We start from the raw sequence: 18,647 nt of genomic DNA, 5'->3' as shown, positions 1-18,647 counted from the left end.
TCAAAGTCTAGTTTCTAGAAGACACGAATAGAAAAGGATTTTTTGTTTGACTAATAAACTTTAGCCTCGTGAATCATGCACAGCCTGTGATTAGCCAGTGGCCCTTTTTAAATTCAAATATGTTATAATAATAACACCTATGAAAGACTCCTTCTCCTTATGTTTGGAAGTGACATTTGCTAAAGGTTGGTTTAACGTCTCACTGGGGGTGGAGATGGTGAGTGAAGAGGGGACTGAAAGTGGTATAAAAAATAAGTCCTGGCCGGGAGGTGAGTCTGCATCATCGCTGACGCTGTAGACTACTGGGCAGGCGGCTGTGCCTCTGGTCTCCGTCTTCTCATCTGTCACATGAGGGAGCTGCTGTTGCTAAGGGCCCCCCTAATTCTAGCATTCATCATTCTGTACAAGGAACAGTCAGGGGGCTGAGCAGAAAGCCAGCAGGTCACGGTGGCAGGGGGTGACAAGATAATATTGGAGTTGCTGCTCCTGTGATCTCCGGGGCCAAGCGCAGGTGGTGTGGGACTAGAGTCCCAATGCTATTGCATGCTCGGGTTACAAGAAATAGTGTGATACTTGTAACAGACATATTCCTTAAAATATAAATATCTTTTGTGGAGCTGAGGTGGTGAAGAGAGAAATGGAATCACATTATGACTCTGAGGACTGACTTTTGAAAATATCTTTGGTGGATTCTTTTCTGAAGTTGGGAAAATGGATGTAATGGGAATAATTACTTCTAATTTATCTGTTTCATAAGTTTGGAGTTATATGAATTGTGTTTCCTCAAAGTGACATACAGCTATATTTCTGTAAATCAGGGTAATAATTTTATTGTTACTTTTTATCAGGCTCTACAATGGAAGCTAATTTTCCATCCTTGTTGCCTTATTATGTTATCAAAATGCTGTGGTTCTTGGTTTGTAAACACAATGAGGAACATTTTCAAAAGCCATATTTTTCACTACGTTAATGTTTTTATAACTAGCTTTACCAAAGAGCAAAGAGCATACACATCTTAAATTAGCTCCAGGCTTTGCTAGGAAATTTTAATGACTGCATTGAAAATGTAGGCCTCAAAGACTGCTTAGAATGGTACCAGTGGGGTGAAAATCTGCACTTTCAAAATCAGTTACATTTAGAATATCTAGGTTGTTTTTTCCTCTCATGTAATATAAAAATGGATTTAAAATTTTGTTTCAAACATCTTTAGCATGTCTCACAAAAACATCTCACCACCTCACCTCCAACTCTTGCTGCTGCCTTGAGTTACATACCTCCACATAGCACCTTTCTTCTCACAGTGAGGTTGACCTGCCCGTTCCGGGCTGCGTGGTGCATAAGGTCGATGACATAGCGGTGGGTCTTGCCAGCCACTGGAATCCCATCGACATAGACGAGCTCATCTCCAGGGTGTAGGCGGCCATCTCTGTCTGCTGAGCCCATGGCAATGACGGCTCCAATCAAAATCTAAAGAAGCAGTGAGAGGAATAGGGCATGTATGTTTCAAACTTTTTATATACATAAGAGTATATAAAAACTCGGTGGAAGACTTTATTTCCACATTTTATCCCTTGCTCAAACCTGAGCATGTACTTGAAAAATGAGAGGCTTAAGGGGTGCCCTTCCAACTCTTCCAGGCTGCTACCTCCTTCTAGAGAAACGTAAGTTTTGACTCGCTGCTGCCATTGGCCGTAAAGTTTGAGGAACACTTGCTACCTGGCTCATAAGTTATCACCCATAAGAAAATTCTAACCCCAAGTAATCTGGAGCTATTGGCCACTATGCCCAGGCTCTGAATTGAGACAAGTTGGGGATTGACTCCTGGCTCCAATTCTTATTTGTGAGGCCTTGGGCAAGGCTTCTTAACCCTTTGCACTCGCTTGCTTTTTTCTTGATTCCTTTATTCTACTCAGGATTTAATTTTTTAAATACCCCAGCTTTTACAAAGCACGGCAGTAGAATAAAAAACTGGAGTTTCTTTTCATACAAACTTATTTGGATTTTTTTATATTTCAAATTATTGATACATTCAAAGAGTAATTTTAATCTCGATGCTAACCATGTCGAGTCACACTCGACATCCGAGTACAAAAGGTTAACCCTGTGAGCTTCAGTTTCTTCACCTGCAAATGGGGGGAAGTGAATGAAATAATGCATGTGAAGCATTTAACTTTGCTCATGGCACCTAGTGAGTGCTCCAAAAATGCCAGGGGAAACTAGCTGCTGTACGTTATTAAACTCTGATAAAGCCCAGCCGGCGTGGCTCAGTGGTTGTGTCAACCTATGAACCAGGAGGTCCTGGTTCTATTCCCCGGTCAGGGCACATGCATGGGTTGCAGGCTCGATCCCCAGTAGAGGGCATGCAGGAGGCAGCAGATCAATGATTCTCATCATTGATGCTTCTATCTCCCTCTCCCTTTCTCTCTGATATATATAAAAAATATATATATGAAAAAAACTCTGATAAAGGTTCAAAGTATGTTTTGTTTGTTTGTTTATTTGTTTGACTTTGAAAAGTGGAAGGTAAATAAAATGAAGCAAAACTCATAGTTTGCTTTTCCTGGCTAGTTGACTTGCTTAAAATAAATCTTGCCCTAGCCGGCTTGGCTCAGTGGATAGAGCATCGGCCTGCGAACTGAAAGGTCCCAGGTTCCATTCCAGTCAAGGGCACATACCCAGGTTGTGGGCTAGATCCCTAGTGGGGGACTTGCAGGAGACAGCCGATCTATGATTCTCTCTCATCATGGATGTTTCTATCTCTCTCTCTCCCTCTTCCTTCCTCTCTGAAATCAATAAAAATATATTTTAAAAAAATGTGTTTAAAAAAAAATCTCAGTAAAATCTTCTTCAGATTTCTCTTCCTTCCTTTAATGCTTCCTTCAAGCACCGTCCTCAGCACAAAGGATGTTCTAGTCCTGCCTGTCCCCTAAAAAGCTCTGCTGCTTAGGTGGCTACCATGCCAGGAAACAAGGAAGTACATCTGGGAAAAGTGCATTTTAGTGTAATTCCCTGAACCAGAGATGGTGATGAAAGGCATAAAATGAGGTTTCCCACTTCCCATTAGAAACATTCAACTTAGTGCCCATTAGTAAGGCTTTTATCTTTTGCAGAGGAAAGATAATAGTACTTAGAATTTTAATTTTGTTGTTTAACCTATAAACAATTTTTCTAACTCATGAACAAAAGACACCCTTTTTCTTTTGCCAAGTGGCTTAGCCACACAGCATCTAAAGGCAGTAGTTACCATTAGCCTGGTAATGTTACAGGGCCTATATTCTAGGTTTCATTTTAAATCTTTATTAAATGGTCCCTTGCTCACAGATTGATTTCTTTCAGGTGCGAGAATTTCTTTCAAATCCCAGATCTGTGGATTCCAGCTAATGGGCAGAGTTGCTGCATTGTGACCTGCAGGCTTCATGGCCTCAGGCCGGCAGCACATCCATTCCTTCTACTTGGTCCCACTGCTCAGTGCGGCCTGTCAATATGGCAACCAGACCTCAATGCCCAGGACTTCTCAGGTATATGCAAAATTATAGTCTGAAGAGTTTTTTTTTCCTTCGGTCCACAGAGGAATGAAAATTCCCCATCACTGCCACTCCTTTACATGTATTCCTGGAGGGTGAAGTGAGGAGTAGATTTACTTCTATGTTGAATAGTAGTGCTCTGATGAGTGGTTCATTATTGATGTCACAGGAAAGGCCTTGCATGCCTACCTTAGATTGGCTGTGCAGGGTGGTTTTGTGTCCACTTGCTATAGTCCAGTGGCGGGCATGCTTCTGACATTCTCCAAAATTTTCCCTTATTGCCATGCCAACCTGAATTTATGAGTTTCTTTTTGAAGGTGTTCCAATCTATTCTTCAAAAGTCTCAACCCACTAAGCAGCTTTTCAAAGATTTGCTAAGTGCTTTGTTCAAAACCAGTTAAAATGAATGTTTATTTCTCCACTGCCCCGTGAAAAGCTGCACTTACCTGGGTTACCCAAAGAAAATGCTTCACCTCCAGATTTCCTGTATGCCACAGTGGGAGGGTTTATAGGTAGAAAATACATGGCCTGTGAACTTCCTGGCTGGGTAATTATCAACTTTAAGCTATAGTTTTAATTCTAACTGATCAAAGCGAACCAGGAAACAGGTTACAACGGAGGGGGCCACAGCTGCAACTGGGCCCTCTAAAAGGTTGTAAAAATAAATTTCACATCGGAAAATTCCTATTCCTTTGTTGCTAAAGGAAAACAGCAAAGATATACAGATACCCTTGAAGTTATCTTCTGTGCTATTAGTTTCACATCATCTTTTACCAGGAAAATCCCAGTCAAGCTGCTTTTCTGCTGTATTGCTATGATATAAGGTACTCTCCTCTCTAATTAATTCATTAATCCAGCAAATCTTCATTGAGCCCAAGGACACTTTTAGGTGCCAGGAATCTAGCAGTGAACAATACACAAAAGTCCTGCCCTACAGAGCTTTCATTCTAGTGGTAGGACAATAATAAATACAAACGTGTGACTATGTTATATTTAGCAGGCATGTATTATGGAAAAAGAGAGCAAGGTCGGGTGGTGGAAGAGTGTCAGTCACATGGCTGAGGTGGTGCTGGAGTTGATTAGAGCAGGCCTCAGTGAGAAGTGGACATTTGAGCAAAGACTGAAATTCACCAGTCACATTTTCAAAAACCGTGAAACTTGAATCTTCTAACTTTAGTTTGTTGGATAAATTATGACATATTTACTTCTAAATAAACTATGTTCAATTAATACTTCAATTGAATATCTAAATAAACTGTATGTATTCAATATAATACTTCAATATATAATATTATATAATTATTCTATGCATATATATCCTATATAATAAAAGCCCAGCGACCAAACGGCAGAATGACTGAAGCGACTGGAATGACCATGGCCCCTCGACCCGGCTGGCCCCACCCCTGATTGGCCCCCATCTGGGTGGGCTGGCTGGACCCCACCAGGGCATGAATTCATGCACCAGGCCTCTAGTTACTATATAATTACATTATATAATCTATCCTCTATCTTGTTTCAAAAAGAGTTTGCCAGTGCCATTAAACAAACTTTAATTGAGCTGAGCATGGTGAACTGGAGAAGGCATCAGAGCTGCTTGTCGTGTGACATATGTACTAGTTACCTTCACTCATTCCACCAGGAACCTCCACCTTTGTTGGGAACAAGTTGGCCACATGCGTGCTCTGTCACTTCTGGCTGTCAGGTGGCTTTGTTCTTAGCCTTTGGCCCTTTGCACCTTCATGCATTTTATTTCACTGCAGACACAGAGCCAGTTCTACGTGTCTCTCTATTCAGGGGAAAATCCACAACTCTTTTTCTTTATTTTCAATATGCTTTATTTTGAATATGTTTAGTTTCTTTCCTGTCTGCCACTGTAACTGCAGGTAACTGCAGGGACTAGGTAATCTATGATTCCTTTTTGCATTGTAATTCATATTGGCCTCCCAATGTATATACCATGTTCGTTTAAGCTCTTGAAAACACACCTCAGGGTATCTGATCCCTTGTCAGTAGTTCTCAAAGTTTGGGGTATATGTGAATCTTCCAATGAGTTTGTTAAAACAGACTTTTGGACCTCCCCTTGAGAGTCTGATCCTGCAGGCCTGGGGTGGAACCTGAGATTCTGCATGTTTAACAAGCTCCCAGGGGATGCTGGGTGCTTCTGGTCTGTTATCACACCTTGAGTAGAAACATTCTGATTATTCCCACTTGGTCCAATGGTCAGAGGCTCTGTGGTCTCACGGTCATGTTCCAAGTCCGCTGAAGAACTCTCCCTCTGGTGCCTCGCCTCAACTCCCTGCCCGGTCACACTGGTCACTTTCCAGGTCTGCTGAGGGATGCCCCCTTGAGTGCACGGTCTGGGCTCCCTGACCCATCAGGCTACATTTTCCTTCTGGGCTTGCTGACCAAGCCTTCCCAGCCAACACTGGCCTCACTCCTTCTGGCCTCACCGGATTCTTCAGCCTCTGCAGACCCTTAGTCCCACTCATTAGTTTTCTCAGTGTTCCTGGAGGAGTTCTTTACCCTGCCTCTATTGCTTCGGGTCTGAAGGAAGAGCTTTATGGCAAAACAGACCAAGAAAGATCTCCTCCCCACCCCCCCACCCCCCTCCATTACACACACTTATTGAAAGAACAACTCACCCATGGCCTTATCTTTCCAATTGCCTTCTCTAAAAAACAAAAGAATTATAAACAACTCTACAACTCCAATTTGCTTTATAGGTTGTGAGGACACGGAACAAAGCAGAATGTTTGATATGAAATAATAGCAATTCACATTCAAGTGTCTGATATCCCCATAAGTCAGGGGCAAAAAGGAACACAAAAAAGAAAACAAAGACAAACAAATAACAAAGAAACAAAATGAAAGTCACCTTTGCAGGCCTTTTAATTCTTTCCTGCACTACCTCATGCTAGTCCAATTTCAGCGAATCTGATCTGCAACCATCATAGCCCAGGACAACTTGCCCGCCCCCCCCCACCCAAGTGTGCCCCGACTCCTGTACCAAGGAGTATGCCTGTCATTACCTCGCTCTTTCTTTAACAGTTCTCCTCCACACAGGCCTTTCTCCACTGCAGTGTTTCTCAAGTCTCTCCATCTTGATGCCTTTCCATCTCTTTTCACAGTTGGAAACTCCGTTTTGTTCCTTTCTGGCACTTTTTCATTTCTTTCTATTTCTATTGTTATTTAACTGTGAAAAGTATTTCCTCTTGCAGGAAAAATGCCCCTATGCTTTGTCTGAGCTGGAGTCCTGCTGTTCATTATTTGCCATAAGCTGTGTTGTCGTGTTTAATGTGCACCCTGAGATGTCAATACCATTTCGTATATATGGAGGCCGAAACCCATTTGAGGTAATTTATGAGACCTCCTGTGGTTGGGGACGATGTTACCTCCCGTGCCTCTCCCTTTGTAGCCTGCCAGCAATTAAATGAGGCTAGCACATTTTGTGTGCTATTATCTTTGGACTTACAATGGAGGAAGGCAGGAAGGAAGGGCTCATGAGAGACCTTTACTGGAGACTCGCTCTTCCTCATATGGTCTTTCTGAGGTGCAATACTCTGGTCTTCAAGACATTATTTTCGGGCTTTGCTGGCTTGAGGGAGATTTAGGCTTCTACTTTATGGCTGGACTGTCAGAATTGTAGCTTGCAGCCTGAGTGTGTCTTAAATCATTTGAATGAAAGAATAAGCCAGAATAAACCTAAATAAACACAATGAGGATAACCAGCAAATCCATGTAATCTGAGGAGGCTTATCATAAATACTAGATGCCTGCCCGCTAAAGGTAAAAAGGTGTCCTGAGGCTGGGTGGTGACCATGGCTGCATTCACACCCCTGAGCTTCATTTTGAGCAATATGTGCCCCATTTGGGTATCAATTCTATGAAATCTGTGCTGGGCAAAGTGCAGCCAGAACTCTCCTTTCCTGAGCTAGCTGAGGCTATGCCTGTCCTGTGACTGCCATGTAAGCCCCACTACTTGTGGGGACGGGGAGGCCAGTGAAGACAGTATTTCTTGAATGTGGTGCTAGTTTATCCCCAAAGCAGACCATGAAGCTATGGGGAGTCCAGCAACGTAAGAATTGTGTATTTAAAACACTGTATTGAAGTAAGCATCATAGGGAGAATGGAAACTTTCTTGTTTTTCCCTTACATTTATTTGACAACTTAATCTTTCATTTGTATTTTATATGGAAGAGAAGGAACCCAATAATATTTTCAGTGCTAGGGCTAATTAAAACCATAATCTGGCCCTAACTGGTTTGGCTCAGTGGATAGAGCATCGGCCTGCGGACTCAAGGGTCCCAGATTCGATTCCGGTCAAGGGCATGTACCTTGGTTGTGGGCACATCCCTAGTAGGGAGTGTGCAGGAGGCAGCTGATCGATGTTTCTCTCTCATCGATGTTTCTGACTCTCTATCCCTCTCCCTTCCTCTCTGTAAAAAAAGCAATAAAATATATTAAAACAAAACAAAACAAAACAAAAAACCATAATCTGGCCCTGGTTGAAGAGTCCTTTGGTGCAAAGTATTCATCTTTCAAAAAATTTTTTTTCTATCTAATCTTCTGGGAAGGGAGTTTCAGAGATAATAAACAAAATGAGGAACATAGGCATTGGGAGTTTTTGGAACTGTGGCCATGCTTAGTCTAAAATGGTCCACTGTTTAGCTCCAGCCAGTTGTCATGGAGAAAGGCAAGCTCAATGCTGCCAGATGTATTTTTCAAGAGAAGCTGGAAATTTGAATTTTTAAATGTGTGAGATTTGTTGATGCATAGCAATTTTAAAGCACTGGCAGAGCTAAACAAAGCATGCTGTAGGGTCACCAGGACATATCCCTACTTCCAAGGATTAGGCCATTTTAATTCTACATAGCCTGCTGGATTAGAAGCCTCAAAATATGGATACTCCAGATCATATTTATTCTGACAAGCTCAGGTGACAGTTTCGGTTTGACTAAGAGGACTCTCTTAAATTCCACTTAATAATTACTTGTTGTGCCAGGCTTTATGCTAGGCTTGGGAGACACAAACACCATCAAACACAATCCTGCCTACAAGGAGATCACAGATTGGTAAGGGGAGAAAGTGTGTCAGTCAGTGTGTCCTAGAACAAACAGGAACCTCATCTTTCTGGTGGTGATCCCTTAAGTTGTTAAGTCTGAGGCATTATGTTGCTTTAAGTACAATGGATTCTATATGGATTTAACCTTAAATGCTTGACAAAAGACTGAAGTACCACACAGTATCCCATAAAATGCTATAAAAATCACCTTAGTTTTAGTTTGGACATATTTTCATTTTGTTTCCTTCATTTGGTACTTTATGTTCAACATATGGCTGTGTAACAAAGAATTTGGCCTCAGTCCAAGGAGAGGTCTGGCCTTTCCTGAAAGGTACCTCTATACCCTTGGACCAGAAGTATCTTAGTTTGCATGGTGAGCCCCTTGGGCCATACCTGAGAGTTTAGGCTAATGAGGAGGCTCATGGTGGGCACCTGATACAGGTTATGCTAAGGAGATGACTCAGGGTGGAGCCAGCCATACCAACAGTCTTAGGAGCTGACGATGCCAGAACAACCAGCCATGTAATTAGAGGGTTGGGTCTTTGAGCCATGTGATAGCAGCCTGACATTCTAGAAGGTTGAGCTCAACCACCTGGGCGATGATTCCATCAATCATGCTCACATAATAAAAACCCAAACTCTGGACCCAAAAACTTGGGTGAGCATTCCAGGTTGGCAATCCTGAGTGGATCAATGCTGGGATGACGTCCCTGAGGAAGATGGAAGCTTCACATTTAGAACCCTCCAGACTTGGTCCTATGTTCCTGTTCTTTTGGATGATTCTAATTTGTTCTCATCCTATCTAATAATAGACAAATATGCAAATTGACCATACCTCTGACACACCCACAAGCCACGCCCACAAGTCACGCCCACCATCCAATCAGAGCGAGCATGCAAATTAACCCAAACCAAGATGGCTACAGCCACAGAGAGCAAGGTTTCCTAGGTAACAGAGGAAGCCAAGCTTTCTGCCTGCTCTTGCCAGGCCTAAGCCTCCACTCAAACTACAAAGTTTCAATTATAGAAGGTAAACAAATTCAAACAAATGGCGGCAGAATGGAGCTTGAGAGAGCAGGCCAGGGTTGCCTGCCGGCAACAGGGGAAGCAAAGCTTTCCTCACACCCTGGCCGGGCCCACCCGCTTAAGGCAACAAAGTTTCAATTATAACCCCAACACAAATGGCTACCGGCCTAGGAGGGAGCCCCAGGCTTGGCTCCGCTCCAGGCTACAAAATTTCAATTGTAGAAGGAAAATCAATTCCAGATACCAGGGCCTCCGCTTGTGTTGCCAGGGGGCATGGCCTGCCTGCAAACCACCACAGGCCCCTCGCTCAGGCCGCCCCACACCTCAAGGGAACCCCACCCTGATCCAGGACACCCTTCAGGGCAAACCAGCTGGCCCCCATCCCTGTACCAGGCCTCTATCCTATCTAATAAAAGAGTAATATGCAGATCGATCATCACTGCAACACACAATATAGCTGCCCCCATGTGGTCAAAGATCCTGCCCCCATGTGGACACAAGATGGCCACCACAAGATGGCCAGCAGGAGAGGGCAGTTGGGAGGCACCCGGCCTGCAAGGGAGGGCAGTTGAGAAGGACCAGGCCTGCAAGGGAGGGCAGTTGGAGGTGATCAACCCTGCAGGAGAGGGCAGTTAGGGGTAACCAGGCCGGCAGAGGAGGGAAGTTGGGGGCAAACAGGCTGGCAGCAGAGTGGTTAGGGGGTGATCAGGCTGGCAGGCAGAAGCGGTTAGAGACAATCAGGAAGGCAGGCAGGCAAGCAGTTGGGAGCCAGCAGTCCTGGATTGTGAGAGGGATGTCTGACTGCCCGTTTAGGGATCAAGCCTAAACGGGCAGTCGGACATCCCTCGAGGGGTCCCAGATTGGAGAGGGTACTAGCTGGGCTGAGGGACAACCCCCCTCCATGCACGAATTTCATGCACCGGGCCTCTAGTTCACTATAATAAAACTGTAATCCTACGTATAGCACTTCCCTGAGTTCTGTGAGTTGTTCTAGTGAATTATTGAATCTGGAGAAGGCTGTGGGGACCCCCAAATTTGCAGCTGGTGTCTGAACTGAGGCATTATTGTAGAGATTCTTCCCTCAACTTTGCAGTTTAGAGAACTGAGATCTTAACCTGGAGTTTGGCTAACTGGGTAATGTCACATTTTTCATTTATGGGGCATTAAAGGGTGATAAAAAAAGAAAAGATGAAGTCCTGCTTTAAAGGAATTTAAAATCCCACTAATTAAACTAAATGGAAAGCCTATGAACATGTTAGAGAGCAATCAGAAACTAAGTCAGAAAAGTATCCTGGAGAGGCCAAGAGTTTAAATATTTAGTATATGAAGGAACTGGATACTATTTTCAACTCTTTATATAGACTAAGATGAGTTCTAGGACAGCATGGTACTTACCAGAGGGGTAGGGATTGAAGGAGACTAGACTTTGTGTAGTGAGCACACAGTGCAATATACAGATGGTGTGTTATCGAATTGTATGCCTGAAACTTACATGATGTTATTAACCAATATTACCCCAATCTACACTAATAAAAGAGTAAGATGAAAATTTACCGTACCTTCCCGATGCCCACCAGCCAATCAGGAGTATGCAAATTAACCCAACAAAGATGGCGGGTTAATTTGCATATGCAGGCGCCAAGTGGCCAGGGGTGGGGTGTTCTGCACCACCCCAGCCGCTCTGGGCCTCTGGGCAGCGTGGGAAGGCAGAAAGGCGGCTCCAGGCCAGAGCGAAAAGGCGGCTCTGGCGGGCGCGAAGGCAGTGCCAGCAGCCAGGGGAAGGAAGGCCCATTCTTGCACGAATCTTCGTGCATCGGGCCTCTAGTAAGTTTAATAAAAAAGGTGAGTTATAGGGAAGAATAATTTCTCCAGAGACTCCCCAAATTCCCAGTATTGTGCCAACCGAAGCTGACTTTGTGAACATCTTCTCATGGTAATCTCTTAATTCAAATCGAGTTGAAATTCTGCAGCATTGAGCTTGCTCCTGCTTCTGTTTATCACGGTGTCTTCTCTCCCCTGTGGTTTTGATTAAAAACACACATAATTCTGTTGTTCCAGGTCATCTCTTCACATGTATCTTCTGTCATATTGCATGTGTGTTTACTTGTGAGCTGCTGCCCAGAAAGACCAGTGGTTGGTCCAAAACAATTAAATAATTGAAATATTCAAGAAAAATTTAAACGATTCTAAGAAAGAGTAATGTCCCTTTCTTAATATAATGTGCATTGATGGTATGTAGGCACGGAAATACTCGCATATTCTGAGAACTTAAATATCAAAAAACGTCCCTAAAACCTCATTTTTTAAATGTGTGTCCTAAAACATTTCCTTTCAGATGCCATTCACAATGATAGTTCCTCTGATGCACACACACACACACACACACACACACACACACACACACACACACACACACACACAAGATAGCCCGAAGTGTGAAAATAAAGAAGATTCAACTTACAGGCTGACCAGGTTCATCTCCTCCGAGAATTCTGAAGCCAAATCCAGACTCCATCCTACGAAGGTGAACATCCAGCTCTTTATAATCTGGACCTGGCATAAAGGAGATCCCATGAGTACTGAATCCTGCCTCCTCCCCACCCCCTGACGGACTGAACATACCAATGATAAAGTAATTTTGTGGATATGATTAATGAGAGTGCTGTTAGAGTTAATGGAGAGCATAGAGAATAAAAAAGGTATTGTACCAAAAAGTAAGTATTCCAAAATTAGTCAGTCTGAATTATCAGTGACCAGCCAAGGCAGAAAGAGCATACAAATTTGAAAAAAATGATGCCTTTATAATTTATTTTTCTTAGAGCATTCAGATTATCCTTAAGAAGATTGGCTGCCACTTTTTGCATGTTTACTCTGACTAGAATGATTATTTTAGAAGTATGAGAGAACAAATGGCAATATCTTGGAACCACCTAATTAAGTTTACCTAATAATTTACTAATATTTGTTTATAACTTGATGCATTCAGTTCAGTGTGTGTGTGGGGAGGGGAGCAGAGAATGGGTTATAAAATAATGCCTAGCAAAAGTAATTTCTTTTAAAATTGTAGCAATTAGAAAATATAGAATTTAAACTTTTCTGTATTGAGGTTTGACTAAAGTTTTTTATTTTCTGATTAACTCCTTTAGGTTTTTTAAAATTTAGGGGTAGAAATTCACCTACTTCTAAGTGGACTCTTAACCTCCAAATATTTTGAAATGTGGAAGCCATGAGTAGATTCACCATTGACTTCACTAGTGTTTTCAAAGTAAACTACAAGAGGATACTTTTTTGCAGTTAGCTGAAAGAATAGAATTATACTGAAAAATAAGCTGGGAAACTCTCTCAAATGCCTTTTTTTTTCAACCCTAGAATAAATAAACTAAAACTACAAGAAATCTTTTGACTATTTAAATGTAATTTATACTTTTCCCCATCCCCTGGACCTTTGAACCTTCCTCAGGGGAAAAGTCTCATGACTGAGTTGTACATACATACTTTCATGGTCACTGTTAGGACACCAATGGATGAGTAGCAACTTTGGGGAATACTTCATGCCATCCTTTGCTTAAGAAGTATTTAGTGACCTCTGAGCCTTAATAGTTTATAGGAGGTATTAGAACTGATAGAAGCAAATATTAAGTTAAATTCTCCTTGCTTAAACAGGATGGTTTTGGAAATTGGGGTGAGATTTCAGAGAATCCTTATGGGATAGGAAGCTATGTCTGGACTACTCAGTAGTCATAGTTGAGAGACAGACTCAACGACTAGGAAAAAACTCAAAGAAGACTAACCAATTGGATCTCCACATCCATGAGTCATCCCTTATGAATTGTATAATCATATTTTAAAGATAAGATAACTTAAGAGAATTCAATTCCTATTAAATAGTTAATTAGAGCTGGGTGATAAAAGGTAAAAAGCACACAAATCTTTGCCCTACACTCTACAATTCATAATTGACTTTTGAACTCAGTTTATCCTGGGATCTATAATACCACATAGGAAGTCACACATTGCAGTCACACATTGCGGTGTGTGCTAAGCTTTTGGGACTCTGGAGGCAGGTGGAGCAGCCCTGCACAATCGCAGCAGGGACCTGCACTTCTCCCAAGGGAGGAAGAAAGGCCAGAGGAGATAGGAAGACGACAGATTATGTCAAATCACTGTTCAAACCTCTAAAAGTTGGTTGTGATATGATTGCTCCCAGCAATCTCTTCTTTCAGTTACTTTTAGCTTAGAGGACTCTAGACCATGTATACATAAAAAATTCAAAGAGAGCATGACATATTTTTGGCACTTAAAATAGTAGAGCTAGAATGTATTTAACCAGAACATTCAATCTATTATCATAAATATTCTCATTTTTGCATCGCTGGTGAGTATGGTAAGTGGGAAATTGTTCCTCTAATACAGGCTTCCTCAAACTACGGCCCACGGGCCACATGCGGGTGTTTTTGCAGTTTTGTTTTTTTACTTAAAAATAAGATATGTGCAGTGTGCATAGGAATTTGTTCATAGTTTTTTTTAAACTATAGTCTGGCCCTCCAACGGTCTGAGGGACAGTGAACTGGCCCCCTGTTTAAAAAGTTTGAGGACCCCTGCATAGCTTCAGCACCAATCCACATAGCATGAGGAACTGTAAGAGTATAAGAGGAGTTTATTGTGTGATTCATTTTATTTACTAAATAAAACTTTCCCCAAGCAAATGCTGAAATTATGGCAATCCCAGCGAATTGTCTTGTGTTAGAGAATGCTGTAATTCCTGGGGCAACTGGAAAGGTTTTCCTAAATGAATGACTCTTTTTTTTTTTTTTAGTAAAAAAAATGTACATAGTAGGTAGTTAATTTTATTTAACTCTGAAGAACAGATGTGAGTGGGCATCCATCCTCCTCCTCCTCCTCCAATTTTTTGTGCACATTTTGGTGACATTAGCACTTCTGATTGTTGCTCTGATCACTTTGATTTCAAACATAGGGTGATATGCATCAATCATGTCATCTCCACCCTCTAGTTTTCCAAGCAGAAGAGGGCCAGCTCATGGTACATGAGCAAGCAGAGAGAGGACAAAAGAGACCCATTAGAAAAGCGTGCCAGCAGATGTGCTTTATTTTCTCTTTCTTTGTTAATTTTCAACACAGACTCAGAGCCTGCAGGGCATGGAAACTTTAGAGAAATAGTCAACTGGAAAAAAAAGTTTAAATGATAGAGTGTGCCTGAAAGCAGTAGTATTTTTCTTTTCTTAGGGAAAATAAGAACTTTTAGAAAGATAATTTTTCTTTGGTTTATTCCTCTACCCCCAATTTGAGTCTGGCTTTAGAAAATAACTACAATTACATGCACAAAGCTGGGAGACATTACTCTTTTTCCTTCTTGCTTTGTTAGCTCTCTTGAAAGTTTGTGATGTTTTTGATATTTCCCTTTAGTTGCTCTTCTGGCCTGATGTCATGTTTAAAATGACTTTATCATGCTTCATCTCTTCTGTTAATGTAAGAACTTAACGCAAAGAAATCCCAAGGGCCAACTCTTCACTCCATTGGGACAGAATTTAACAACCACCACACCTCCCCTTGGTTGAACTGAAAACCATGCGCCTAGAAGGTTGTTAGATGAAGGGGTCTGGCGGGCACCTAGTGGGATCTCAGTCCCTTTGGATGTCACTCAACCATGCCCCCACAACATCATTTTTTTCCTCTTCTACTTGCTTATTTATTCTCTTTCCATGATCTTTTTTTTACCTTTTCCCTCAGCTCTTTTTACAGAACTGTCAGGGATACTCTCAAGATGAGGCAGAGGTTGTGAAGAAATGGACTAAGGAGAGACAGAATACTCTTTGGACATTGGTGTTCAATGGCCAGGCATGGCCAGTGTTGTTCTGCCTAAGAAGTCAGGGCCAGGGTCCTCAGGCATTATGAAATAAAGCAGCTTAAGATACTCATCTAAGATACATGACCACCCTGGAAAACTATAGGAATGGAATTTACAAGTCCTGATTTATCCTGGGCTCCCACTAATATTGAAAAAGCAAACACATTTAAAAGTAGCAAATGGCGGCCACATCCAGGTATCAGGGCAATCCTATCTAATAGTAGAGTAACATGTAAATTACCATCACTCTGCTACACCCACGATTGGGCGGCGGGAGGCTGGGGGGCGGGACTCGGGGTGGCCTATCCGGCCATTGAGAGGCATGGATCTGCTGCCACTGAGGGGGCCTCTCAACGGCCAGATCCGCGTCCGCTGAGGGGGCCTGCCGTGGACACCCAGCTGCACCTCTCAACGGCAGGGTAGCCAGGTGTCCGTGGCAGCCCTCATCAGCGGCAGTCCTGCCCCCTGCGCCTCTCAACAGCAGGGTAGCCCCCCTCAGTGGCCGCGGACCATCAAAAGCGTGGGAGCTGGGTGCCTGTCTGCTCTGGCACCATAGGACAGGCACCCAGCTCCACCGCGAAAAGCGAAAGCGTGTAGGGGACCCTACACGTGCATAATTCAATCATGCACTGGGCCTCTAGTTTCCTCATAATAAAGAAAGGTAGAATTTCAAAGCTGATTCTTATTTCCCACTAAGACTCCAGGAAGGTATCAATGTTATATTATACCTTGGTCTAGATTTTGAAAGATAGGGCTTTTGCACAATTTTAGGGAAAAGGATGGGTGACTAAACACAACTGATTAATTTTATGAATGATTCAAGCTTCAAAATGCAAAGAACAGCATTTTTTATGGATTAATTTGGCACATGGGATGCTGCTGTAAACATGTCAATTAAATTTTGGTACTTGAATCCCCTTTCGTGTTTTAATTAAAGCATAAGTACCACGAGCTTATTATCAGTTTGGCACAGAGACTGAATTCATTCAATTTTTCCTCCTGGAAAGAGCATTAATTTTTTGGCATTTCTTTGTAAAGAGGTTTAGGGGAGAAAGTACGAGGATGGAATCAGGAATCATAGGTGGCTATTAAGTTGTCTCTGGCTGCTGGGTTTCCAATGCACTCCAAATGCAGAATGAGTTAAATAGGAATTAAACAGTTTCTATTGCTCAAGTATAACATTACCAGATAAGTAGCTAACACATTTTTTCTTAAAAGAATCCCTTCCCTTTACTTTTTCTCTTTATACCTTTGGTAATGTGAATGTGGTGAGATATGTTTCCGCTGTAATAGAAGCCATCTCCTACTCTATATAGCTCTCTCCCGCATCCTTCAAATAAACTCAGATTTCCCCATCCTAAACACCCCCTACTTACCTACCCATTTCTCTCTGGGAAGAGTAGTCCTTAATGGGTTGTTCACTCCCTCATCTTCACTCTCTCATCTCTGACTTACTCCTGCCAGTCTGGTTTCTGCTCTTTTGGCATTACTGAACTGCTCTCTTTAAGGCCATTGATGACATCCTAATGACCAAATTGAATGGCCATTTTCTCTTTCCTCATTCTGATTGATTTCTGTGCCTCATTTGATATACCCTTTATGACCCCTGATTTCTTTTTAAAAATTTTATAAGAGTTTATTCGAGTCAAACTGATGACATGTCAGGAAGCAAGATCTCATATGCTTCCATCCCAATTTTTTAAAAATTCCTAAACTAGGAAAGGTCTCCTTCTGGAAATGACTTATACCCTTGGTTTCTGTGATATTCCATGCCCTGGCTCTCTTGTCTTTGAGTAGAGCTCTCCATTCAAAGATCATGGCTATGAATTAATTGTTTCTCACTAACATTCTTAGTGATAACAAAATTATCCTTGTCTATCTATAGTATTTTATTGTGTATAGCCTATAGAAGTTGCCAAATAAATGTTTCTTGAATTTAATTGTTTTAAGATACCAATCTAGCAGACCCCATAAACCAGAGCATTATTCTACTATGAAGTTATCACTTAGCTTCAAAATTACATTATTTAGGAATTCCTATTACCAATTTTGCCTCTGTACCTAAGCATCTTATGCAGCTAAAGTTAATAAAATACCTCATAATTATGATAAATATGTCTGAGTCAAAAATCATGACACAGAATTGGATAAAGGACATTTTATAAATGTGAGCAATACTCTAGGAGATTTGTTTATTTTGGATGCAGTCTAATTTTCCAAAATATTTTGATAACTTGTGTGGACATTTAACAAAATATTTAGATTGGTTATCTTCTTAAAAAGCTGTCTTGCATATACTCAACTACACTATAATTCTCCTCTTTTAAGCAACTTGTATCTTTTGAAATATAAAAATAGTATTTTGCACATACATCAAGGTAATCTAAACTATTAGGTGGTCCTTCCCTTTCTTCTTTTGTTTTTAAATAAAGTACTTTAAGAAGCTGAGATTTTTAAAGAAATGTGCTGCTGTGGCTAGCAAGCTGAGATTTAGAATCTCAAATTAAGTCCTGATTTCATTTTGCAACTGTAATTACTAGGTCTCATTTTCCCTCTAGGCATAAGATATTCTTAAAAATTATAAGGCTTTTCCCGTCAGCATATAAGAATAATCATGCTATAAAAATTTTCAGACCAAGATAAGCAAATATTTGAGGACATTATTTGAGGACAAAATGCTAAGCAATATCTTCCATATTTTCTACATATCCAAAAAAATGACATGGAAACTTACAGAATGAAATGATCTCGAGCACATACATTCTCCAGGGGGGTGTTAGAACATGCTGAGATGGGTAATGAGCTGTCATCATGGAAACACTCTAGAGATGTGTGCTGTGAGCCTACAGACCTGAAATAGTACTATTATTATAAAACGCTCTTTTCTGCAATTGTTTCAGTGTTCTGGCTTTCAATCCAGTGCTCTAATCAGCTGTTCAAAGCACTTCCTAGGAATAAAAAAATCTGAATCTTCCTTTTCTTCCTTCATTTCCACAATAACATTAAATATTTTAGCCCAAACCAAATTGTGAAGTATTTTCAGAATGGTTAGGTCAAAATTTTTTTCCTTTTAAGTAAATTAATTATTACTAACAGCTCTTATACTTGAAATTATAATATTTTAGTCTAACTTAAGAACTATTGAAATGTAGCATTTTATAATTGG

At 41.4% G+C, this 18,647-nt stretch overlaps 1 protein-coding gene across 2 annotated transcripts in view; it reads right to left on the bottom strand.

Annotated features, from left to right (window-relative positions):
* The window catches only part of MAGI2 (membrane associated guanylate kinase, WW and PDZ domain containing 2), a 1,197,465-nt gene that overhangs the window by 144,733 nt on the left and 1,034,085 nt on the right, over window positions 1-18,647 (bottom strand). For both annotated transcript variants that reach the window (XM_054725983.1, XM_054725982.1), the window contains 2 exons: window positions 12,077-12,168; window positions 1,275-1,467 (listed from right to left, as the gene is read on the bottom strand). In XM_054725983.1, coding sequence (XP_054581958.1) covers window positions 1,275-1,467; window positions 12,077-12,168 — 285 coding nt within the window. The remainder of the gene's footprint in view (window positions 1-1,274; window positions 1,468-12,076; window positions 12,169-18,647) is intronic.

This window comes from Eptesicus fuscus, chromosome 14, assembly GCF_027574615.1.
Source record: "Eptesicus fuscus isolate TK198812 chromosome 14, DD_ASM_mEF_20220401, whole genome shotgun sequence".
NCBI lineage: Eukaryota > Metazoa > Chordata > Mammalia > Chiroptera > Vespertilionidae > Eptesicus > Eptesicus fuscus.
The sequence above is the reverse complement of the archived record's forward strand: the minus strand, read 5'-3'. Positions and strand labels throughout refer to the sequence as shown.